This window comes from Antennarius striatus, chromosome 12 (genome assembly GCF_040054535.1).
Source record: "Antennarius striatus isolate MH-2024 chromosome 12, ASM4005453v1, whole genome shotgun sequence".
Lineage (NCBI taxonomy): Eukaryota > Metazoa > Chordata > Actinopteri > Lophiiformes > Antennariidae > Antennarius > Antennarius striatus.
In genome coordinates, this window is record NC_090787.1 from 21,493,988 (window position 1) to 21,519,845 (window position 25,858).

Consider the following 25,858-nt stretch of genomic DNA (forward strand, 5'->3'; position numbering starts at 1 on the left):
TATTTTATTTTAATTTCTGTATGGGGGCTACTATCTATGTTCCCTTCATGTCTGGATCTGAAAAAGCATGAAGTTGTTTTCGAGTGAAGTCAACACTCCAGATTTGAACTCACTGCTCACAAGATTGATGGGATGTGTTGTTATACCCTGGGCTTCCTGTTATGATAGTTCTGCTTTATGTGGGTGACAGTTTGACAACGTGTGACCTGCTTGTTTTTGTCTTACAGTTGTTTACCTTCATTGTGATCACAAGTAATATTTCATTAAAATAAGATTTAAACGTACTCTGAATATCATAAATGTCCTGGATGCCTACTTCCTGTGATATTATGTTTGCTCTGATAGACTCATATCTGTCTCTTGTACATGTGTGCAATGGGGTGTGCCACTGTCCACAAACTGTCACAGAATTACCACAATGACTAAAACAGTAACTTCTAACGATTGAGGAACGTTCTTTTTCTACAGCAAAAAGAAAATGATGCAAGAGGAATGATTGGACGGTTTCACCAACGCTTGTGACTTTCCATGACATCTGAGAGCAGAAAACATGTACACAGTATAGAAAATGTAATAATCTGCATCATACTTTACAACTCTATTATTTTATTTAAGGGAAATACATTATACAAATGTTCTTCATAGCTTATGGATAATCATGTACAAAGTTTTGCTCACAAAAACGTCATTCAATCAGTTGTGTAACATTAGATAGATTGAACACATACAAATATGGGGGAAAGAAATTCCTTTATGAGGAAAAACACACCAGGGATTCCTCATGAATTTTTGTTTGAGTTCATCTTCAGTTTGTTTGAATAAAGTCTGTAGGATTTCTCCAGACATTCAGGTTGAACAGAATCCACAGAGGCTTAAACAAGAGGCTCTACAGAGAATAAAGGGGACGTCTTCAAACGGTCAAACATGAGCTGCCTTTTATAGGAACAAGACGAGACGATCACAAGGACTGGCACGGGACTCCGTCCTGTGAACGAAGCTTACATCAAACTGACACCCAGCAGGGAGCAGCACGCTTTAAAATGCAATAAAAATATCAATCTTTGAATCTGAACTAAATATTAATTAGTTGTGCTGTTATAAAAGTGACTCCTGGTCTCTATGTTTTTACGTGGTTTATTCCAAGAATAAATAATTCAACACATGCCCTCAGGATGCTTTCTGACTTACCAGCGAGACAGTTAAAAGTTTTATAATATTTAATAAACTTGATATAAATCCTTAAATGGTATTCAGTGTTCTCAATTGTACTACATCCAATGCAGAAGAATTAGCTGCTCTCTTTCTAAATGAATGATGTCCCGACTGCTCATTGCTCGTCTTTGCTGTCGAACCCCGGCTCCATCCCAGAGCCGACCTCATAGCAGCGGTCTGACCCGGGTTCAGGGGAGTGGCCCAAAGGTATGCAGTCGTAGCCTTTGCCTGCAGAACTCATGCGCTTCCTGTTGCGTGCGCCGGGCTGGTAGAGCTGCATGGCGGGACGGTCCTGCAGAGAGCGGGGGGGGGGACACACGTCACATACAATGAACGGATTCATCCCCGCAGAGACGTTCAGCACCGTTCTCAGGGGGTTCCAGTTCTGTCGCCTCCCGTTCAGCCTGTCGACCAATGGCAGCTGTGATGTTCATGTAGGTGTTGAATCAGTAACACCACCTGGGACAGGTGGACTATGAGCTGAGGGACTTAGACTGATGGGTTGTGAGAATAATGTCCAGGTGAGTTCAGTGGGTGAGAGTGAACATTGTCACACATCATCGCTCTGACTGGACAGTGGGCTGCCGTCCCACATGATGATGTCATCAGAGGTCATTCCGGTCCATGTGTGGGACAACTACTGATGGGGGCAGTAGTTTGTATCTCTGCTTAAAATCAAGATTGGCATCAATTCAGACAGGAAGAAGTACGGGCTGTCATTTTCATATGACAAAATACACAGTGGTGCGTTTCTACATTTTTTGTTGTTACACTGCTGCTATTACATATAAACACATAGGAAAGCTTCTTTATGCTGGCTTTAAGATTTTCACTTAATTAATCAAGACTCTGACAAAAAAAACTGTGTTCTTTACATAAATATACTGAAAACAAAGAGATTTTGCTTCTCTGAGCCGATAATCATCTGTAGAGAACCAGACATCAAACAACAACCAGGCAGTCAGAGATGCAACATCCTGCCACACCCTCACATTTTTGAGCCTCTGGCTTCCTGAAAATGTTGCTTTTTGTTCTGTGATTGTATCTCATCAGGTTTCAGAGATGTGTACCTAAAAAGGTATAAAAGTGAAAATTGAACCTCGACCTAGTTTTTCAAGGTCAAGGTCATCATCTCATCCTCATCCCCTTTGCTGCCCCAGTCATGTGCTCTTTGTTTCTTTCTATCTGCGGTTGTGACGGTGTTTGGTGGACTAATGGACGGACACACACACTGACAGTAACAACACGTCACCGCTTCACGGGAGGTCAACAAACCACAGAACCACACAAACACCCACAGAACCACACAAACACCCACAGAAACACACAAACACCCACAGAACCACAGAACCACACAAACACCCACAGAACCACACAAACACCCACAGAACCACAGAACCACACAAACACCCACAGAACCACACAAACACCCACAGAACCACACAACACCCACAGAACCACAGAACCACACAAACACCCACAGAACCACAGAACCACACAAACACCCACAGAACCACAGAACCACACAGACACCCACAGAACCACACAAACACCCACAGAACCACAGAACCACACAAACACCCACAGAACCACACAAACACCCACAGAACCACACAAACACCCACAGAACCACACAAACACCCACAGAACCACACAAACACCCACAGAACCACACAAACACCCACAGAACCACACAAACACCCACAGAACCACACAAACACCCACAGACCCACACAAACACCCACAGAACCACAGAACCACCCACAGAAACACAGAAACACCCACAGAAACACACAAACACCCACAGACCCACACAACACCCACAGAACCACAGAACCACACAAACATCCACAGAACCACAGAACCACACAAACACCCACAGAACCACACAAACACCCACAAAACCACACAAACACCCACAGAACCACAGAACCACACAAACACCCACAGAACCACACAAACACCCACAGAACCACACAAACACCCACAGAACCACACAAACACCCACAGACCCACACAAACACCCACAGAACCACACAAACACCCACAGAACCACACAAACACCCACAGAACCACAGAACCACACAAACACCCACAGAACCACACAAACACCCACAGAACCACAAAAACACCCACAGACCCACACAAACACCCACAGAACCACAGAACCACCCACAGAAACACAGAAACACCCACAGAAACACACAAACACCCACAGACCCACACAACACCCACAGAACCACAGAACCACACAAACATCCACAGAACCACAGAACCACACAAACACCCACAGAACCACACAAACACCCACAGAACCACACAAACACCCACAGAACCACACAAACACCCACAGACCCACACAAACACCCACAGAACCACACAAACACCCACAGAACCACACAAACACCCACAGAACCACAAAAACACCCACAGACCCACACAAACACCCACAGAACCACAGAACCACCCACAGAACCACAAAAACACCCACAGACCCACACAAACACCCACAGAACCACACAAACACCCACAGAAACACACAAACACCCACAGAACCACACAACACCCACAGAACCACACAAACACCCACAGAAACACACAAACACCCACAGAACCACACAACACCCACAGAACCACAGAACCACACAAACATCCACAGAACCACAGAACCACACAAACACCCACAGAACCACACAAACACCCACAGACCCACACCAAAGACATTTGTTGCCCCCTTCTCCCCCCAGCTCGTGCTCACCTTCTCGCTCACCTTGTTTCTGAGGCGTTCCTTCCTGTTACCCAGCTCATCCCTGTCTTCTTGCCCCAGTTTGTCTCCAGCGTCGGGGCAGTAGGGGTATCCGTGATGGTGCCCCTCCTTCTTGGCGCGGTCCTGGCAGTAGCCCTTCCCCCACTTGGTCTCGTCTTTGCGGCGCATGAACTTTTCAAACTCGTAGTGGTGTCGCTGTCTCTTCCTCTCCTCATCCTTCCCGCGGTGGTCTTTGTCTCTTTGTCTGCGTCCTTGTTGCTCCCGCTGCTCTTTGTCGCTCTCCTGCTGCCCCCTGCTGGTCAGGAGGGATATTGCACAGATGGGAAATTCATAGTTACTGCACATTTTGTTGCTAAGTTCCAACTACCTTAACATCTACCCACCCATTTGGGCCACTGTCTCGTCTACTGCACCACTGTGACTCCCTCTGCCTTAACATACAGATAAATATTCACCTTTGACATTATTTCACCTATAGGGGACAAGTTAACTGTGTTCTTCTGAATATATCAAGATTTTTAAAACACAATATTGTCTTTTTTTTTTAGAGAAACAATTCAAAACCATTTGTTTCCACGGAGACCTGAAAACCGCATCACGAGTGATTGGATTAGAGCTATTTGAGTTTGTAAAATTCTAAATCATACATTATCCTCTAGTAAATCAAGTGAATAAGTGGAAACAAATTTTTATTTTCTCATTCACCATTCCCTGGGGAAAGGATGTTTCTCTTACTTCTCTTTGCAGTCCTTTGACTTCATCTGCCCCCCAGCTTTCTCCCATTTGCCCCTCTCTGCCTCCCCGGCGTCACTCTTGTCCCTCATTCGATCTGAGTCCACGTCGTCATCCCTGTCACTCTTCTTCAGGAGCTGTAGCAGCGCAGACGATGTAAGACACAAGAGGTTGTACATTTAAACCTGTTTACTGTGAACTCTGCTGACAGCTTCACCTTTATCTTGATGTCTTTATCCGACAGCTTCTTCTGCTTTTCTGCCTCTTTTCTCTTGCGTCTCTCCTCCTCTCGTCGCTTCCTCTTCTCCTCCTCCCTCTGCCGTTTCTTCTCCAGCTCTCTTCTCCTCCTCTCCTCTCTCTTCTCCTCCCTTATCCTCTGTAAATTCATATATGGAGTATCACACCAGATTCTTTAAAAGTGTGTTGCTGCGGTCTTATTTTTGATGTGCTTTTTCTAACCTGTTTTTCGATTTTCTTATTTTTGATGTACTCTAACAGAGGCGTTGTCCGTTTGGCTGAATCCATGAGAGGGAGAGAAGCAGACACAGGGTAGCAGTAGTGTGTTACACAGATCTGAGTACTGATGCTCATTTTGTGACTGACAGGACAATAACTCTCGGTACCGATGAGCTCCCTGGTTTTGGCCTCTATTTCTCCCAGCAGCGTCTCCGGGTTGGCCATCGACTTCTCCTCATCACAGGAGTAATTCTCCAAGAAGCGCTTATATTCTGGGTCTGGAAGAGTTAAATGATCAAGATTATTAACTAAATCAATGTAGAATTGATCATCCAAAAAAAATGATAACAATTTTAAGTTCATTTTAAATCAATACACGAGAATATATTGACCTTCTTCAATGCTGCCAGCTTTAGCATCTTTCTTTTTCAGCTTCTTCTTGGATATTTTCTGGAAGGGGGCAAACTCCACCACTGCAGGGTATTCCTGGCCTGAGTAAACATTGAGATAGAAACCAACATTTAACACACCAGCAACCAGATAATAGTGACGTTATCTAAAGCCCCCTCTCTCTTCTCTGTCCATAAAATTCAGCTTTCAGCTACTAAACAAATATCCTCATTTGTTAGCATTTAATCTAACAGAGCGGATTAAATGCTAACAAATGAGCCTTTGATTAAACAAAATGAAACAATACCTTTGTTATCAATGAAGACATAGCCATCAAATCGGTCCCTGAACAGCAGGATGTCCTCAGGGTTCCTAAAATTGATGTACGCTCTGGAGAACAGGTGGGGGTACAGACTGTGGACAGAGAAATAGAAAGGGGGAGAAACCAACATTCTAAGATAAAGCAGTGTGTAAATCATGTATTGATTAGGTAGAATAGCTCGATTACCTTTGATCAGCTTGAAAGAACTCAAAATAGTCGTAGGGGGGGAGGGGGCTGAGCTGCTCCTCCAGCTGCTCCTTGGATAGGTTGGGTGGAAGTCGTCTGAGCACCACCTGTGAGCAGGAACTCATTTGTGATTCCAGTAAAACAGAAATGTTGTTGGTCGTTCAGACAGTTCATAATTGAAAAGATGGTTCGTCTTTTAAGATGTAGTCCAGTTCAGACCAGTATTTTTAATGGTAATGTAGATCGTAAAGCTTGAAAACATGAAATACATCAGAAAAACGGCTGATTTTTGGAACAATACATCTAGAATGATGCACAAAGTACAGAAAATCCTTTAATTCAAAGGAAATATTACATTCCAAAAAACACGGAGTAGTCGTAAACATGAACTCAGTTTGACAGAATGTGTGAGACTGATTTTTAAAGTATTTCACTTCCCTCCACCGCCACTGGTTTCCAGTTTGACTTCCTCTTTCTGTTTGAAGTGGAAGTGAGAGGTTTGTGGGCCGCAGGAAAAGTGAGTGTTGTTTACATTTCCGCATTCTAATCAGAAATGTCAGCCTATGGCGAGGTAGCTTACGAGTTAATGTCACCACGTGTTTTTTCACTGCAGCAGAGACCTTAGACCTTATATCAGCCACGACAATACCCAGTTATACAAAGATAACTGTCTTCCACTTGTGAAACGGAAACGGCAACGAAGAAACTCAACACTCCTGGGTGTGACGGGCTTTCAGAGTTATCGCAAGTTACTCGTATGAATGACAGTGGTGAAAGCCGAAAGGAAGCCACTGACAGGAAGACGGAAGTCATGAGCACCAAATCCAAGACAAGAGAAGGATTCTGGAGCGTGCGGACCACGTACGAGACAGGAAAGCTGGCACAGGTCACAGCCGAGATGAGACAACCTGCATGTCCTGGGAATTAGTGAGAGCAGATGGACAGGATCAGGCAGGCCTACAACCACCACAGGAGAGACATCTGCACCACCTATGATTTTGTCATTGGAGGGACACTTCCCACACCGAGACATCCACAAACTGACCTGGTACTCCCCCAATGGAAGAGACAAGAACCAGATCGACCACTCGATGATTAACGGTATGTGGAGGCGATCTCTGCTAGATGTCCCAGTGAGAAGAGGACCTGACGTGGGAAGTGACCACCACCTTGTCACCGCAGCACTGAAGTTGAAGCTGAGGAGGACCAGAGCCAGTCCAAGGGGACGACAGCGATATGATGTGGAAAAACTGTGGGACCACAAAGTGAAGAGTGCCTTCATCCTCCAGCTGAAGAACCGTTTCCAGGTCCTAGCAGAAGCAGAAGACCAGACACAGCCAGACACAGGAAGCATCAATATCAAGTGGCAGCAGTTCAAGACAGTATACCAGCAGACCTGTGAAGCCTGCCTTGGAACCAAGCAGAGGAAGGGGAAGGAGTGGATCACCGACAATACCTGGCAAGCCATTGAAAACAGAAGAACCCTCAAGAAGAAAGTCGTTGAGGCCAAATCAGAGCGGTTGAAAGAGAGATACGTGCAACAGTTCAGGGAGGCGAACAGAGCAGTGAAAAGGAAGACGAGCAGACAAGAGGAAACACATAGACGACCAGGCAAGCAGAGGAGAGCAAAGCAGGGTGTACAAGATCACTATGATGGTATGCAGCAGGTACAGAGGAGGAACTGATGCACCCATCATGGACAAACAGGGGCGACTACTCACGACAGAAGCTGAACAAGACGCACGATGGACAGAACACTTCAGCGAGGTCCTGAACAGACCACCACCATCAAGAGAGGCAAATATACAGGAGAACTCTTTAAAACAGATCCACAGTTAACAGCAGACCAGCTACGGTCAATCTTTAAGAACATCTGGGAGGTGAAGAAACTACCCCATGACTGGACAGAGGGAGTCATTGTAAAGATCATGAAGAAAGACGCCTTCAACAACTGCAACAACTGGCGAGGAATCACCCTAATGTCCGTTCCCAGCAAGATCCTGGCCAAGATCACCATCCAGCATTTCGCCGACATAGTGGACCAACAACTGAGAGCAGAGCAGGCAGGGTTCTGGAAAGGAAAGGGAAGCACAGACCAGATCTTCCCATTGCGGAACATCATAGAGCAGTGCACAGAAAGGCAAAGACAACTCTACATCAACCTCGTAGACTTTGAGAAGGCTTTTGACAGCGTGCACTGGGAAAGTCTCTGGTGCATCCTCCGAAGCTACGGAATACCACAGCAGATAGTCGACGTCATCAAAAGTTTTTACAGCAGCTTCACATGCAGAGTAGGGAACAGTGGTACCACCTATGAAGTGAAGACCGGCGTCACTCAAGGTTGTACAATGTCAGCGCTTCTCTTCAACATGACCATCGACTGGGTGATGAGACGTACAACAGAAGACAAGTCACATGGCATCAGGTGGACCCTCTTCTCGGTGCTGGAAGACCTCTACTTTGCAGATGATCTGGCCCTGGTCTCCCATACCCACCAACACATGCAGGAGAAGACCACACCAAGTGGGCATGAAGATCAACCAGAAGAAGACAGAAGTGATGCTGCTGAGTGTTTCCAACCCAGCACCAGTTCAAGTGAACGGAGAAGACCTGCTAACAACTGAGGAGTTTACCTACCTGGGCAGCACAGTCAGGCATGATGGAGGAGCGGGTAGTGACATCAGGAACCGTCTCAACAAAGCCAGAAACATCTTCCGTATGCTGAACAACGTGTGGAGGTCCTCCCAGTACAGAACCAAGACCAAGCTGAGGATTTACCAGAGCTGTGTACTGTCCACCCTACTGTACACAGTGTTGGAGGATGTCAGAGAGCGATATCACCAGGCTGTCAGTCTTCCACACCAAGAACCTCAGGAGAATCCTGCGTATCTTCTGGCCTAACACCATCTCCAACCAACAACTACTAGCCCGCTGCAAGCAAGAGAGCATGGAGACCATCATCACGCGGAGGCGATGGAGATGGATTGGACACGTCATGAGGAAAGAGCAGGACAGTATCACCCACACAGCCCTTCATTGGACGCCAGAGGGGAAGTGCAAAAGAGGAAGGCCTAGAAACACCTGGCGCCGGACTGTGGAGGCGGAGCTCAAGAACATGCAGCAGACGTGGGGTACCATCCGGAAGCTGGCCCAAAACCGACAGGCGTGGCGATCCTTCGTAGCTGCCCCATGTGCCACACGGCATAATGGGCACGAGTGAGTGAGTTGTGAAAGAATTCAAAAAAATGTTAGTAAGTGGAAAGTCCTAAAAGTAAATTTAATAGGAAGAATTCTGAAGTATTCTTACAATGGCACCTAAAACATTACTATAGAGGTATATTCAATAACTTATTCATTTGGTCAAATAAAGCAAGTAGATTAAAGCAGAAACTTTTGTATTATCCAAGAGCAGAAGTAGGTCAGCTTTGACCTGGGTCAGAAAACAAGTCCTGAGTATATCAGCGGCGCACTGGCGTCACGCCCAGAGTGTCCCCCGCCTCACACCCTCAGTCAGCTGGGATAGACTCCAGCTCCCCACGACCCGCCACAGTGGATGAAGTGGTAGACGATCAATGAATGAATGAATGAATGAATGAATGAATACTGATTATCTTTAGCAAAAGTGTGGGTGGAATTCGGATATTGATGAAAATCTGAAATTGTTTTTTTTTTTTTTACTTCTTTGAGATCGATTTGCTGCTCTTCCCGGGACCTGGCTGTGACCATAAAACAAGAGGAGGACATCTGTTAGTAACAGTGAGAACCGTCACCGTCATTACGGAGGTTTCTCTCCTGCGGTCCCTGAACGCACCACCCCATCAGGCATCAACATGGAGCCGGAACATGGGGGGGGGCACCGTTTACCGACACAGTCCCGTTCACATCCACGAGGAAACACACGGGAGGTGAACGCGCAGCTGACCGCCTGGAGGAACCCGCGACACGGCCGTGAAGCCGGCCGGTCCTCCCGGCCGCTGTCCGCGGTGCTGATCCGTCCCGCCTCCATGTTGGAGGACCCCCCCATCCCGCTCCGACACCCACCTTGGTGAAAACTTCCTTCTTGTCGTCTTTGTGCTTCAGGGCACCAGAGGTGCTCTCCTGTCCCCCCGGGGCGTCTCTGGGGGGCAGCTCCACGGTCCTCTCCCTGCCCACCGGGACCTGGTCTTTGTCGGACCTCATCGCTCCATCTCCTCTCGGCTCGGAGCTCTCGCGAGAACACGTGATATCGCGAGAGCAGACTGACGTCATAAACGCGGCTTCGCTGTTCTGGCTGCTGTCACAGGAGTGAGACGGGGGGGCAAGAGGGGGCAAGAGGGGGCAATTATCGTTATTATAGCTAGAAAATGAATGTTAAACGAGAATAAAGACAGAGAGACCTCCACACCTCAGTGTGTCCTCTGACACCGAGGAACAACTGATACGTTTGGACCTGATCAGAACCCGACTCTGGATAATTGATTTTCTATATTAGACCAGGTAGTGAAACATGTGGTGGATTACAGGAAATATACGTGAGGAGGTATAACTTCATGAATCTAGAGTTATCAAAATGGTTTCCAGCAGCTGTGAGGATCATTGACACAGGTGACCCCCATTAACACAGGTGACCCCGTCCTTGCTGTGATCATTAACGGGATTATACCAGCTACCACAAAGAACAGTCTTCTTCACACCTCCTGACAGCTTTTAGGAACGGACTGATTCTCACTCGGCAGAGGAGAGAAGTATCGATTTTCTTTTTCGTTTCCAACTCCAGGAAAAATATGTTACACAAAATCAATTAGTTGATTGAATCTCTGGGTTAGGGTTTAATTTTATTAATCATAATAACAATCATTGATGTTCTTACACACAATACATGAAAGTGTTAATATGGACCATCGATCACTTGATCAGCCTGTATCACAACAGATCCACAGTCAATCAATCAATCAATCAATATTCTGATCAATACAAACAGCACTGATATCAATCTGGAACAACATGATCACAGTGTTTGGGTTAATTCGACCCTCAGCACCCGGGCTCCGGGTCCGGGTCCGGGTCCGGGGTCGGGGTCGGGCTGAGCCCCGCCAGACCGGGAGCCTCGCTGCCGGAGCCCCAGTGGTCCCGGAGGGAGGACTGGCTGACGGACCGCCCGCGGACGCCTCGACCGGGAACTGCGGTGAGGAAAGCTCCAGAGTGACTTCAACACACGGGGAGAGATCGACTGACGGTCAGAGAAATCCACCCGGACCGGACTCACCGTGGAGGAACGCCCGTCCGCCGCCGCCGGGCTCCGCGCCCCGCCGCGGGTCCTCCGAGCCGGACACGGAGCTCTGGACGGGGGGCAGGAAGGTGGAGCTGGTGTCCAGGTCCCGGCACACCGCGTCTCGGCTGTAAATGCCGGCTGACTGAGACGGAGTACAGCCCATCTCTCCTGGAGGGACCCCCACAGAGACGCGTCTGCCCCCGCGGAGGTCAGGGACGGGATGGGGGGGGGCTCACTCCGCCCTGAAGGGACCTGAACGCACCTCAGCTCCTCCTGGGAGGGATCTGTTTGGATGTGAAATTTAGATCTGGAGTACTGGGGGGGGGGGGGATTTCATGAAATCTTTACTTATTTGAAACAGTTTTGCAAAATTTGATGGTAGATGAAAATGTAAAATGTTTTTAAATTAAAATGAAAAAGAGACCCTGAACCCCCCCAGCTCACCTTCACACGTAAGGCTGATGTTCTTTCTGCAGATCAGCATCAGTATCACAACAAGTTGTACAGAAAACAGAAAACCTGTGTATCCATCAGAGTGAAGGTCTTCAGCTGCTTATCGGATCAGCTGGAGCTCTGAATAGAGCTGGGGTGCACTCCGGACGAGACGCCAGCTCATCACCAGGCCTAACAGACAAACCACCACTGTGCTACCTCAAACAGAAAAACTTGGTAGAAAATTTTATTTAAAAAATTCAAGTAACCGATCACTACACTACGACTTCATGATGCAACAGGTGTGTCATTAAAAGGTAATCCATACATTTAGATGACAGAATCCACACATGATTTGATGACAGTAATTACAAAATACAGGAATATGAATGGAAACAATAAGGAAAACAGATGAAGTTTTAAAATAATTGCATGATTTATTGTAAGACTTGAAAAGAAAGGTTTTTACTGACGCTGCTTGTTCGCTCTTTATTCAGGGTGTGAATCCACAGGTGAAGCAACACAGGAGGGTCCTGCCAGGGGCAGAAGGGGCTCGTCTTCAGGATGTGAGGTGAGGTGCAGACGTGATTGCTGTGTTCAGACGTGTCAGAGGACCCTGTTGTCAACATACTCAGACATAAAACAGGGTCCAAAGCTGATCCAGGGACTGGAACCCTACCAATGCTCATGTCTAAGTGCATTAATGATGTACAGCAAGTGCTGTATTCATAATGTATTCACAATGTTCACATTGTCCTTCCAGAAATACCTGTATGTAACGCATGAGAGGGAGAATCCACAGGAAACCTTTGGTTGAGGTGGAGCTGCGGTTTGAACGTCGTCCTAGGCTCGGGTGTGTGCACCTACAACAACTCCTCCTGGTAGGATCGATCACGTGCTGGTGTCTGACAGGGTGTCTAACATCACATCACTCTCATACATGTCACACTCCAGCGTCAGGGACAGGCGCAGAGGAGTCTCCAGCATCATCTTGTCCTGATTGGGCAGTGGCGTTTCCAATGATGTGATGCCCGTCTCCTCCAGCCTGGGCGTGGCCACAAGGTCGCCAGTCTCTGTCGCATTCAGCATCTTCATCAGCGCGGGAGTGTTCACGCTGCCACGCACCTTATCACTGATGTCTGTGCCTTGGTGGAAACAAGGAGGAGATATCTGTCACCAGAGGAAACCTCTACTAACAAGTCTAGTAGAAGTTCAATGTCAAGTAATCCAATCCAGTCCAATCCAATCTTTACTTGTTGAGCACTTTACAACAACCACAGTCGAACAAAGTGCTGTACAGACGAATAAATAAAAAACAAACATTATAGATAAAAGACAAAAGGCTCAAATATTGTAAGTAAAATAAATTAACTATCAAACATTTTAAATTTCAAACCAGCCATCAGAGACAACATCAACTCTTCTGAAACCAGTGTAGTCGCTGCCACCCTACCTATGTAGGCATCCGTGTCACCAATGTACATCTCAATACAGTGACCGAGCATCGTCACAGAAAAAGTGTCGTCTCTTTTCAGCCCAAGTGCCTGCAAGGAAAGAAACCAATCAACATCGAGCATTTCTGACATCTGTTGACAGATATCCACCAACCAATGAGAGTGGATCTACATTTTTTTAGAACACCAGTAGTTGGCGGATGGATACATCAGCTGAGATCGGATCTCATTCTCGTTTGTGGAGTGGAGACATAGCTTGTGTGTTCTTGTGATGTTTGCAGTTCTTTTCATACTTTATCATTCTTGACATAATTTATATATAAATGTAGGGGGTTTGGGGCTTTTTTACACGGCTGGAACAGATTAAATGATTTTATTTTAAATGGAGTAAAGTTGTTTGACGTACAAGCTCAGTCACAGAACATTTATCTCATATCTCAAGGTACTACTGTACATATATATGAATGAACGAGTGATTAGTACACCAAAAGTTATGGAGAATCTATGTTTCTAATTTCCTGATGAATAATCAACATTCTAAATGTTAATGCAATGAGGGGTGAATTGAATTTTCAGCCTCTGCAGATGTTTTATGGTCTCAAATGATCCTGTTGGTTTTGGAGTATGGCTTAATTGAATATCTATCTCTCTATCTACTTAGTGCTCTATCCCCTTAGTGCCCAGCTCAACGTCTCCAAGACAAAGGAGATGGTGCTGGATTTCCGGCGGGCACCTCCCTCTCCACAGCCAGTGATCATGGAAGGCAGTGAGGTGGGGGTGGTAGGAAACTATCAGTACCTGGGACTGCAGCTAGACAGCAGACTGGACTGGTCACTCAACTCCAACTGTGTGTACAAGAAGGGGCAGAGCAGGATGTACTTCCTGAGGAGGCTGGCCTCCTTCAACATCTGTCCTAAGCTCCTTCTCATGTTCTATCAGTCCGTAGTCTCCAGTGTGCTGTCATACGCCATTGTGTGTTGGGGTGGGGGGGCCAGGAAAAGAGATATGGACCGTCTGAACAGACTCATCCGCAGAGCGGGCTCAGTGGTCGGGCTGAGCCTGGACTCTGTGGAGACGCTTCTGGGGAGCAGGACCATGTCTAAAGTTAAGGCTATCATGAACAACACCAGCCCCCCCCCCCACCCCCTACACACCACCTTCTCCCAGCAGAGAAGCACCTTCAGCGGCAGACTGCTGTCACACAGCGCCTCCACAGAGAGGCTGAGGTCCTCCTTCGTGCCCCGTGCCATCAGGGGGTACAATGACTCTCTCAGGAGGAGCGGGGGGAGGTGGGAGGTCAGCACGGGGTTGAATGGATTTAATTTAATTTTAATTTAATTTAATGTAATACTGTTTATATATTTATATATGTATTTATTTTTTATACTGTTTTATATTTTAATTCAATTTTATACTGTTTAGATTTTATTTTATACTGTTTATATTTTAATACTGTAATATTTTAAATTTTATACTGTTTATATTTTTAGTTATAGTTTAGTATATAAGTCCTGTTAGTGCTGCATGTGTCTGTCTGTTAGTGTAATGTATGTCTTGTGGTATGTCCTGTGATGTCAGTGTTTCCTTTTCTCCTGGTGTTTATCCAGTATTATTTGTTATGTAATGCCTGAGCAGTGGATATATGCAATTTCCTCCGGGATTAATAAAGTATCTATCTATCTATCTATCTATCTATCTATCTATCTATCTATCTATATTTTACCAAAAAAATTCCACAGTTTAGTTAAAAAATGCCTTTCAAATAAAATAATTTGCTCTCCTTGAAAAGCACTGGCCTCCATCCTCCTTTTCCATTTTGCCTTCTCAGAGAAGACGTCATGTTAAATAATTAGTGTCTTCATGCAAGAAATAAACCCAATCAGACTGAAAAAAGGTCACTATACCGTATGAAAGTAGTCAATGGCACTCTCAAAGTCGCCCATCAGGCTGTGTACATATCCTATCGCAGCATAGGTGGAGGCATGCTGAGGGATTAACACCAACGCCTGACGATGGTACTCCAAAGCCTGGTCATACTTTCTGTAGAAACACCAGAATATGAAATTATTACATCATCGAGGAGAACACAGCTTGTAAGCAGCTTTTGCACAAACCTTCCGAAATGCATCTCATAAAAAGTACATTTAAGATTGTGTAGCACTGGTGTAAAACAAGGTAATATATTCCTTTACTGGTCCCAAATGGGGAAATGACCACGTACAGCAGGAGGGAAAAGTAGGATAGCAAGTGTGGACATTAGTAAGTACAAAAGTGGCGTCGAAACGTCAAATTAATTTTTTAAAATTATATTCACACTACAAATGATTTTTTTTTACATGTTTGAAAAACAGGTATCGCTTCACAACAAGGTTCTGAATTCAAATCCACCTCAGGAACCAGACCTCTTCTGTGTGTGTGTATACCATACAAATATATTCTAAATAATACATGCAAGGTTGCAGAACTTGATGTACCCAGAGGAACAGCTGTCAGATCAAAAGTATGACATCTACAGGCAAGGAACGGAATTACATCTATAATTAAAAACCAAATGTCATTGAAGGCATTGTTATTTAAAAACGTGTTTTGCCATAGGCTGTTTGTTATTTTCAAATCTTAAGGGTTACAAGTTTAACACTTGATATTTCAATTATCAAAATCAGAGTTCAGGTAAAACAGCCCGTTCCTTTTCTATCCACCACTCGTAGGTAGATAGAACAGTAATCTTTGCTGCCCTTGTTTCCCAGCATGTACTGTACGTGTAGAAATGAAACTCCCACTATGACACAGGATGTAGAGATGACCCTCAGGATTATAGCAGTGGTTTACTTCCTGCTGGGGTGTTACCATGGTAACTTGCACTACATAAGTAAACAGCACCAGAGCATACCTTTATATGTAAACATATAAGGTATTTCCTGCTGAGCATTTAGATGTCTAACCATATGTAAGATATGAAACCACACAAAAATAACACTTAATGTAACAGCTGAGATTGTAGTGAGTAGAACAAGGCTAAACTGTGAAACATGCTATAGTAATAAATAGTGAATGCAAGATTCATTTAACAGAATAAGGAACTGTATTTAAAGTTTATAACAGATGTGAGCACCAATGATGTGGGAGTGTCAGCATAGCATAGAATGTGTTTTGTAGCTCGCTTGTTTTACTAGGACAAAACAGGTCTTCCATTTTGGACAGGAGTCTGCTGACAGACACTGAGTTTGTTTGAGTCAAACACAAATTAATATTGTCATGTTGTGTCCAGAAAATAACAAAAAGATAAGATTTAGCACATCAAAAAAAGGCCAGTAGCACCAGGAGGCTCCTCCCCCTGCTCCACACCCCACATCTATAATCACAGACGGAGTACAGCTCATTGTTTTCAGAGACAGGAAACGGTACAGAGACAAAAGATGATAATTTCATCCAACAATTAAATCCAAAGAATAAAAGGCCTCGGCTACAATAACCATTTTGAAAAATGTGGCGAGGGCCCCTCAGCTTGTTTTAGAAGTAGTGGGCAAAGACGGCAACGCAACAAAATAATAACCATTCATCAGTCGTGTAGTACAGCACACAACACCCTCATACCTACTAAGTGGAGCCGTGCATTATTCATTAAAGGGCTCGTCATGAATGTTGGATGAGCTTCCTAACTGTGATGGGTGTGTGCTACAAAACATGGATTGAGCACATCTGTGAATATTATTTATAACACGATGGCATAAAAAACAAATCAGATGAAAGAAGAAAGTCAGAGACTTACTCCAGATGACTCTTCTAAAGCACTGACTGTACTCAGCCTCCATATATAAGATGCTATTTAGAAAGCAAACAGAGCTACAATGATAACCACTGCTGTATTTGGACGAGTGAGGACTACTCTTACAACCAAACAAACTGCACAATAAAACTGGCTTCATACTTACTTTAATTTCCTGCACACATGTCCTAAGTTGTTCAACAAAGGCTCCCATTTGTCCACAGTGACCTTCATTTTAAAGACATATCAAAACATCAATCATAAGGTAACATATTCAAAATGCATGGTCGTGTTCTAAGATGTTTATATATATTTTTTGATTAATAAATGAGTTGTTACCTCATTCCCTATGGCTTTGATTTTCTCCATTGCATCAAGAAACAACTTCTCGGCCGTCTTCCAGCTAAAACAGAAGATATGAAAAAAAAAAGTCTGAAAGCACTTCTGGGTTTACATCAAAATCAAACACACTTCAGTGCGTCAAACTTTAGTTCCATTTATCTGACTGCAAGTTATTGTTTCATGTTAGCTGTAGAGTTCTGATACATCTAGTATCAGCACATGTAGCTCATACTTTAAAAGCATCCTAAAAATAAAACTGGATGACAAGTACCACCTGCTGGGCTCCAGATCCTTTTGTATTGTTCATTCCATGTATGATACTTTGTCTAGGCAGTGTTATTAGTGTTGTTGTATGCACACGTGTGACTGCATGACTCACTCTCCATTCTGAAAGGCGACCACTGCCACCTCATGTATGACGAACGGATCCTCTGGAGCGATACTAAGAGCTTGGCTGAAGAAGCGTTCAGCCAGCTTGGAGTTGTTGGTCAGACCGTACTCCAGGCCGATGTAGAGCATGGGTAAGTGACACCTGAACACACAGACAACATTATTAAACACACAGAAAAGGTAAAAACTAAAGTTAGACTTATAAACTGACATAGTTCAAGTTGCAGATTGATGTTAAGCTCAACCAAGTATGTTTTTTTAAGCGTAGCGTGTTCAGGCTACAAAGGGTTCTGCTGTCAAACAGATCAATAGTCACGGTGGCACAGTCGGCAGCGCTGTTGCCGCTCAGCAAGGCGGTTCCCGGTTCAAGTCCCGCTCTGTGGGGAGTTTGCATGTTCTCTGGGTTCTACGACTTCCTCCCACCTCCAAAACCATACTGCTTAGGTGGATTGATCATACCAAACTGCCCTGCCAGTGTACCCCGCCTCACAGCCCCAGTCTGCTGGGATAGGCTCCAGCACCCCGTGACCTACGATGAATGAATAATGACCATCTAGTGGCATGTTCTATACACTTTGTATGTTTTTTAAATCTGTGAATGTGTGCAAGATGTGTGACTGTAATCCTTCCCGATAATATCCTGAACAGTCCTCTGCATTCTGAATTATTCTACTATTGTTTCAAATAAAATGCTCTGGTCAGATTTCTGTTGGGGTCTGAAAGACACAAACAAGTCCCAAAATCATGGGTGTCGGTAAGCTTTCCACTTCAGTTCCATTAATTACACAGGCAGTCGTCGACTTACGACAGATTGAATTTTTACTTAAGAGTCGAATTACGACCAATCTGTTTTCTCGCCTATTGTGAGCCACAAGGTAGGGTGGAGGTGTGGTGGTGAGGACAGAAGAGCGTGGGAGTGGAGGGCGCGGGAGACACGAGGGGGCCGGGGGAGGTGGCGTCTCTCTGATCATTTTCTCTAGATATCATACTGTTCCATATTTTTACGTTTGTCAGGTTCAAGTCAAACATCAGTACTGTACTACAACACAATTAGTTTATTATGTGAAAACATACAAAATGAAAAACAATGTAGTGTTGAAATACCAAAATGCAAAGACAGTAAAATACAAAATCTTGGTGGCTGCTGGCATCACTGGTGCTGGTGCTTTTCATAAGCATTGTGAGCTTTGTCTGAATTGTTCATCTCTTTTTCTCCTCATAAATTTCACGATATGGACGGAAAGCGTCGTTTGCCATCCGTTCAATCCTTGCAAATGTTTCTATGTTCTATGTCCATTTCTTCAAAGTGTGCACGGAGTTTATTTAAGAGGGAAAAGCCTTCTGACAAGCCTTTGGTGGTGAACATTGTTTCTGGTTCCTCCTCTTCTTTCTCTGCTTCTCTTCTCTCTTCTTCTTCCACTCTTTCTTCTTCCAGCGCGATCAGTTCTTCATTCGTAAGTTCTCCTGATTCTTTGTCTAATAGCAACTCCTCGATATCTTCCACTTCACACTCCAAGGAGAGGTTTTTTACCAGTTTCACTATTTTCTCCCGAATCTGATCAAGTTCTTCGTCACTTTCAAATCCAGCAGAAGAGTTCACATAACGCTTGACAGTTTTTCCAAACCCCACTCATACATTTCTCCGTCACAGCCTCCCAAGCAGTAGAGATATTCTTGATACACTGTAGAATGTTGCACTGTTTCCAAAAATCTCGCAGCGATAGTTCCGGGTCTGCATCCATAGCAGTTATGGCTTGTGCAAAGGTGGTAGGAGGTAGTTTGCCTTGAATGCAGCAGTTGAACCCTGATCCATGGGTTGGATCAGGGTTCAGTGGAGTTGTATTGGGAGGCAGGAAAATCACCTTTACATCTGGATGGAGGTCAGATAAGTGAGGTGGATGTCCAGGTGCATTGTCGAGGAGCAGCAAAATCTTGAAAGGAATTCCGTTCTCCAAACAGTATTCTCGCGCTTGAGGAATGAAACGATTCATAAACCAATCCTCAAACAATGCCTGGGTCATCCATGCCTTCCTGTTAGCACCATATGAAACTGGCAAAGTGTGCTTGTTTACATTCTTGAAGACACGCGGGTTTTCTGAGTGATAAATTAAGAAAGGCTTAAGCTTAAACCCTTTCACGTTCCTGCCGAGCAGCAAAGTCAGCCTTAACTTATAGGCTTTAAATCCCGGCATGCTTTTGACTTCCTTATGGATGTAGGTGCGTTCTGGCATTCGTTTCCAGAACAACCCAGTTTCATCAACATTGAAGACAAGTTCTAGAAGATACTCCTCTTCTGTAATCAGTTCGTCAAGACTGGCGACAAACTCACGCGCTCCTTTCTCATCTGCACTCGCTGCTTCTCCGGTCACTCGAACGTTATGCAGCTGGAATCTTTTCTTGAATCTCCTGAACCACCCAGTACTAGCCACAAAATTCTGACCGTAGTCTTCTCCAGCACTTTCCTTCAAAGTCTGGAATAGACTTCTAGCCTTCGTCTGCACAGTACAAAGGCTTAATGGAGTCCGTTTTTAAATCTGATCTTCCATCCAAATGTGCAGTAATTTTTCCATTTCATGGATGGGCCCAGTGTGTTGTTTTGTGATTACTGTTGAGTGGATAGATGCAGAACCTTTCACAGCTTCACGGATCCTATCTTTGTCTTTCAGAATTGTTGACACAGTAGAGTGTGATAACTTCAGGTCACGTGCGATCACATTCACTTTTTTTCCTCCTTCGTGCTGTTTTATCACCATCATTTTTGTGTCCAGATCGATGGCCCGTCTTGCCTTCTTGGCAGCCTGAGGAGATGATGAAAACAATTTCCTCTTGGTAGACATCTTGGGGGTATACAGACAAGGAAGAAGTGTGCTGCACTGTCCTGGGCTGGGCTACTGATCTCTCAGTGTGACTGAACAGCGTGTGTGCGCCGTGGTGACTGAAGAGAGCGCGGGAGTCTCAGAGCGTGAGTACTGTGGCAGGAGGGAATGCCCGCGTTGCCCAGACATTGTGGTCGTAAAGTCGGTCGATCGTAAGTCGCATAGGTCGTAAGTGGACGACTACCTGTAATTATCAACTCCATCACGGTCTATCTTCACTCCCCAACATCAGGTTATCACAATTATTCAAGGAGTGTGCCTTAGTTTAGATGTACATAAAAGTACACTTTCCTTTTTAATTCTGTCCATCGTTTACACAACGGGTTAATAATTTACCTATGTGCGTGAGATCGATCAAAAGAAGTCATGTTTATTATATGGTACTAAATTCTATTTTGACCTGAGAAAGTATAAAACTGTACTTAATTTTCACGCAGTTATTTATACACTGCGACCTTTAATCAGTTAATAGCAGATCTGGGGAATACTCCTGGGATTTTTAATTGTATTTCTGGCATGTATTCAGAATTTAAAAATATTTTAACTTGATTAGGTGAAACATAAAATTCCTCGTCAAGTCTTTGTACTGTTTTTAATATAGAATCATCAGTCAAAGTTGGAAGTATTAGAAAGTTATTTGTCCCTCAATGCAGCCCAGCTCCTCTGGGATCTGAGGTTCTGTAGCATTTTCTTTACCACTGGTGGTCATTGTTGAACAAGAAAAAGCTTCTACACATCTCTTAAAGGTAAAACCTTCATTATCAGCAGCAGCCACCTGAGGTCTCCTGAGGACATTATCAGCCTGTTTTCCAAAGAAGATTGAAATAAATCAGATGCAAAACTCAACCGACTGAAAAGACATTGCATTAATGATTGTGTTTCTCTTGTGAACACCTCATCTCTGGTGAAGACAGAGAACAGATTACTTTCTTACCCTTTCATCAGCTGGGCAGCAGTGAAGTAGGCAGCCATAGCTTGGTCATGCTCGCTCTCCACTGCAAATGAATGTCCATAAGCGATCCATGCAGGACCGTATGTCCTTTCCAGTGTGGTGGCTTTGCTAAAGGAGAAATAACACATAATGTGTGTAAGTCAACTCAAGCCAACTATAAATAGCTTGTAATGTGGCCTCAAACAGGATGCACTTCCTCTTTTAAGAGTGCAGATACAAACCTTAGGTAACGCCGAGCATGTTCATTCTTATGGCCAACCATGAGATAGTAGCACCCAACAGCAAACCAGGATACCTACGTGAAGTTTTGTGTGCGGTTAAAACATCCTGTAAAGTGTGCGAGCATGGAGCAAACATGTGCAGTGGGACAGAGGAAAAACTCACTGGATTGTTGGGATACAAGTCTACAAGTTTGTGTGAGATATAAAACAATTCTGTAAAGAAGAATAAAAGAAGTTAACTGACCAAACATTAACATATTATTGATTGTGCAGATGGCCAGGCAATCCAGCTGAACATTCTTTATAGGGAGTTTTCATTTTACCATTTGCTTTTCCAAGTTCCACCAGGGTTCCTATGTGGACGGGTAAGCAGTTGGCATGGAAGGGATCCTTAACCATCACCCTAGAATACAACAACCAAGCTGCATTAACTGATAATGCAAATTTTTCAAGCATGTACAGTAAGCTGAACAAGTTTGCAAAATAAACAGTTTAATACAGAAACTAGTTGTTTCTTCATTCTTTAAATTATTCCTGCTTCTGTATTAAGAAGGGAAAAAATAAGAAATCAAATCATGAAAACTTTCATGCATACGAGAGACAAATAAAATCTGTTAATAGTAAAAAGAGCTGAAATCCATTTTAATCAAAATAAATTAATACCCAATTTACAGAAGGCAACATCCTCCATCTGGCTGATTTCACTTTATCTAGAGACTTGTAAGAGAGTATTTCTGTGGTGTGAACCGTGTGATCCTCTTCTAATATGATCTGAACATCGACACGAGTGTTTGCAGCCAGAAACCAGAGAAGCATATGAACAAGGCATTAGAAGAAGAAGTGAACCGCAATGGCTGAAATGCCACATTCTACCTACTTTACTTATTCAGGAACCTTCTCAACTGCAATATGCATTTTATTAGCTAAAACACAAGCTAAATACAGTCAACAAAAAAAGCTAACAAAAGCTATTAGCCTTTTGTTTGACTGTTACGCTGCAGTGGCTCTGCCAGTGTGTACCAGACCAAATCATTTCCTCTGCTATAGATAAGAGGAGTCTTATGCAAACATAATACAGTAAGGAAGCGTTCACACAATGCAGTGTGTGATCCTGTGTGTGAAGGTCCAGATCAGAAGAGCAGCTCCTTTTGCATGACATCAATTGATAAATGCAGCTCATAACAGTAATTAGAGTGAGAACAGGAGAAAACACCTACGTTGATGTGAGTTTGTAGCACATCTTGAAATCACAGTTATAATAATGTCTTTCAGCCAGAGACACCACTACATCCAAGTTGTCCTGAAGACCATTGACCATCTCTGGTACCACCAAATCACTCGGCTTGTTATACTGCAGAGAAGAGAAAACAAGAAGAACGACAGGGGTTTTAAACCAAAGCAGGTCAGAATCTACAGAATGGACATTGTTTATGGCGGCACGGTGGTTTAGTGGTTAGCACACTGTTGCCTCACACCAAGAAGGTCACGAGTTCAAACCCCAGCAATCCCAACATGGCTTTCCTGTGTAGAGTTTGAATGTTTTCTCCATGTCTGAGTGGGTTTTTTCAGACAGAGAAGGGTGCATCTGGGATTGGCTACAAACATAACTACATTTCTAATGTTCTATGGATGCAGGTTATTCTGCGTAACATCCTGTGCATAAATGTAGCTCAACAGGACACCCTGTAAGAAGGAAAGTATCTTCACCAAGAGGCCTCTTGGATGAAAGTTGAAACATCTTCAGATCCTAAATAGAAATCCAGGTGTTTCTGATTCAAGCTGGGAGGATTCAAGCTCTCTACATCAGCGCACAGTTTTAACAATGCTGAACAATACAACAACAATGTGTCTAAAACAAAGAGTAATCTGTTAGAAATACATCTAAAGCCTTCTTACCTTCTTTAACTTATTTTCAAACAGGAAGTGCAACAGTTCCTCCTCTTCTTCTGTACACTGCTGACTCAGAGGAAGCGAGTCAAGGAAATCTTTCTCTATTGAAAGAAGAACACATTTCACATATGCTGACACTTAACAAGTTAACAACTGCATATATTTAAAGAGAAACTTTATCATTGCCATAGATCAGCCTCACCTTCTTGTGCAGTCAACATGTGGTGTGATGTTAACAGATCGAAGGCTTCAAAGCAGTAGACATCAAGTTTCAAGGCCTCTTTGTAGCTAGAGGTGGCCAGTGGTCTGTTGTCCATCGCATCGTAGATCTTACCCCGCAGGAGGCATATGGAGCTGCTGATCTGAAATTTGCCACAGAAGAAAAGGCAGAGAAGAAATTGAGTCTCAAGCTAATGTCCATAAAATTATTTCACTGAACATTTAAGGCCTATCTATAGTAATAATATCATACTACTTTAAGTTACTATCTTTTCAGTATTTCAGCATTGGTGAGAACTTACAGAGGCAGGGGACATGTCCCAGTCCTTAGCTGGCCCAGGCGTCCCAATGTCCTCTTTCACACTCCTGTCTAGCAGCTTCTTACTGGCTGGCTCCTCTGCATCCAGGATATCCAAGGCCTGCTGGAACTCTTTGGCAGCATACTAGACAGAACAAAGATATCTCAGAGATTTCTACTGACCATAACTTATTAATGAAAACTTCCCCAGGAAGGATTCTCCAGTTACTTACATGACACCTAGCAGCAAGGTACTGACAAGCACCATACAGCTGTGTGCAAGAAGACAGGCATTATTTCAAAATGAAACAAGACAGATATTTCTAGTGATATTGTTGCTCCATCTATACCTATAGACATACATATACTTTGCAGGTTCAAAGGGGGCTGTATGTTCACAAAAACTACATGAAAAGGACGTTCTGCTGGCAACAGAAGGAAATATGGTGAATCCCACCTTGAGGCTTAATTCCAAGTACAGTAGATAATACAAACCTCTCACACCTTGTTTTATGACCTTGACAAAACCCTCTTACTCACTTCCCAGCCCCTCGAGCTGCTTTTCACATGTGGTGTCAACTTACACCTCGCATAAAATGAGATTACCTTGTCCAGTTTTCGTGAGCGGAGGGCGTGGGAGGCTCTGTGGTACTGAGAGGTCAGGTAAAGGCACTGAGCCAGCCAGTAGATGTCCTGGGGATCCTCTACGTGACAGACAGAGAGGTTTGTTCAACAACATGACGACAGAGCGTCACGGGAAGACCACCGCAGGTGTGTCAGGTCCTGTTTCCACCCCCAACCTTCACTCCCCAGGTTTGTTCTCAGCTGTGATGCTACAGAGCTTTCATACAACACAATAGGTAAACTCTCCCTTCAAATAAAACAGACTACACATAGATTCGTATCTTTAGGTGATATAAACTCTCCCTTCAAATAAAACAGACCATAATAGGGTGACTCCAGGGGAGAGAAGCTCCAGCACCGAGGTGACTGCTGTGAAGATGCCGAACAGAACCAACTCACCGTGAGAAAGCGACGCTATCTTGTCGGCCCAAAACAGAGCACTTTGATACTGTTGCTGGGGACACACAAGGACAAGACCATCTTAAATGCAGCTTCAGGTTCTGGTGGTTTTTTACCGTTATAACACTGCGCTCGTCGACAGGCGTCCAGGGGCGTCCGTTCCCTCTGACGCCAGGCTGCCTCCCGGCTAGCCTTAGCTAGCAGCGCGTTAAACCAAGGGAACTGTTCCTCACCTGGTCGATGTACTGTCGGACCCGCTTCCGTAGTCTGTCGAGATTCATCGTGGTTGTTTTTCTGTCTCTACACCGGCTATAGTCAGTGTGTCATCTTAAGAGACACGAACAATGTTTCAGGGTGTCCACGGACCAGGGTGCGCTAGCCCGCTAGCTGCGGACAATCAAATACGCGGCTTCTCTCCGAAGCGGGTGTTCTGTAATGTGGTTCCGTAGGGAAACAAAGACTGGATTTACAGTTCCGCTTTAATTATTCACTATTTGACTCAATATACGTTTGGGAAATTGTAAAATAATATTTAAAAAAAAACAATTCGTCCACATTTATTCAAATAATCATGTTCATATTTTATTTGTTGTTTTCAAATGAACATATTACCAAAGATTGCCAGCGTCTTTGTGAATATGACATCATTCACAGAAGTACAGTATTGCACTCCAAAATT

The 25,858-nt window shown here is 44.3% G+C and overlaps 2 protein-coding genes across 6 annotated transcripts; both read right to left on the bottom strand.

Annotated features, from left to right (window-relative positions):
- Positions 1 to 7: 7 nt before the first annotated feature.
- upf3a (UPF3A regulator of nonsense mediated mRNA decay) lies at positions 8 to 10,290 on the bottom strand. Of its 3 annotated transcripts, none has more exons than XM_068330023.1 (10): positions 10,107 to 10,290; positions 6,066 to 6,172; positions 5,865 to 5,971; positions 5,560 to 5,658; positions 5,335 to 5,445; positions 5,171 to 5,226; positions 4,929 to 5,087; positions 4,715 to 4,848; positions 3,971 to 4,271; positions 8 to 1,504 (listed from the first exon to the last, which is right to left on the bottom strand). In XM_068330023.1, exons 1-10 carry the CDS (start codon positions 10,242 to 10,244, stop codon positions 1,328 to 1,330), a joined length of 1,389 nt encoding a protein of 462 aa, XP_068186124.1. In that variant the 5' UTR covers positions 10,245 to 10,290; the 3' UTR covers positions 8 to 1,327. The 3 variants fall into 3 exon arrangements, with proteins under 3 accessions (XP_068186124.1, XP_068186123.1, XP_068186125.1); XM_068330022.1 differs by having other exon boundaries at positions 3,971 to 4,274; XM_068330024.1 differs by having other exon boundaries at positions 10 to 1,504; positions 3,983 to 4,274; positions 10,107 to 10,287.
- A 1,872-nt stretch (positions 10,291 to 12,162) lies between these two features.
- On the bottom strand, positions 12,163 to 25,604 carry cdc16 (cell division cycle 16 homolog (S. cerevisiae)). 3 transcript variants are annotated; one of them, XR_011037710.1, is made up of 19 exons: positions 25,413 to 25,604; positions 25,180 to 25,234; positions 24,763 to 24,860; positions 24,390 to 24,428; positions 24,161 to 24,301; positions 23,842 to 24,001; positions 23,646 to 23,740; positions 22,967 to 23,100; positions 22,073 to 22,152; positions 21,913 to 21,962; positions 21,750 to 21,823; positions 21,511 to 21,636; positions 17,690 to 17,842; positions 17,308 to 17,371; positions 17,135 to 17,196; positions 15,107 to 15,242; positions 13,202 to 13,292; positions 12,518 to 12,893; positions 12,163 to 12,364 (listed from the first exon to the last, which is right to left on the bottom strand). XR_011037710.1 is itself a non-coding variant. In XM_068329734.1 (18 exons), the coding sequence occupies exons 1-18, from the start codon at positions 25,458 to 25,460 to the stop codon at positions 12,640 to 12,642; spliced, it is 1,860 nt and encodes a 619-aa protein (XP_068185835.1). In that variant the 5' UTR covers positions 25,461 to 25,604; the 3' UTR covers positions 12,163 to 12,639. The 3 variants fall into 3 exon arrangements, 2 of the variants coding, with proteins under 2 accessions (XP_068185835.1, XP_068185836.1); XM_068329734.1 differs by having other exon boundaries at positions 12,163 to 12,893; XM_068329735.1 differs by lacking the exon at positions 25,413 to 25,604 and having other exon boundaries at positions 12,163 to 12,893; positions 24,390 to 25,027.
- Positions 25,605 to 25,858: the final 254 nt, after the last annotated feature.

Bases quoted from the DNA above. Each gene is read 5' to 3' on its own strand.
- cdc16 (XM_068329734.1), bottom strand. From the start codon at position 25,460: ATGAATCTCGACAGACTACGGAAGCGGGTCCGACAGTACATCGACCAG. The intron at 24,302-24,389 runs GTAAGTAACTGG...TGTTCTGTCTAG, and splicing joins ACCTTGCTGCTAGGTGTCAT to TATGCTGCCAAAGAGTTCCA. The intron at 17,372-17,689 runs GTGAGTCATGCA...CTTCTGTTTTAG, and splicing joins GTCGCCTTTCAGAATGGAGA to CTGGAAGACGGCCGAGAAGT.
- upf3a (XM_068330022.1), bottom strand. From the start codon at position 10,244: ATGAGGTCCGACAAAGACCAGGTCCCGGTGGGCAGGGAGAGGACCGTG. The intron at 5,659-5,864 runs GTATTGTTTCAT...ATGTTTACTCAG, and splicing joins TGTCTTCATTGATAACAAAG to GCCAGGAATACCCTGCAGTG. The intron at 5,446-5,559 runs GTCAATATATTC...TAACTCTTCCAG, and splicing joins AGCTGGCAGCATTGAAGAAG to ACCCAGAATATAAGCGCTTC.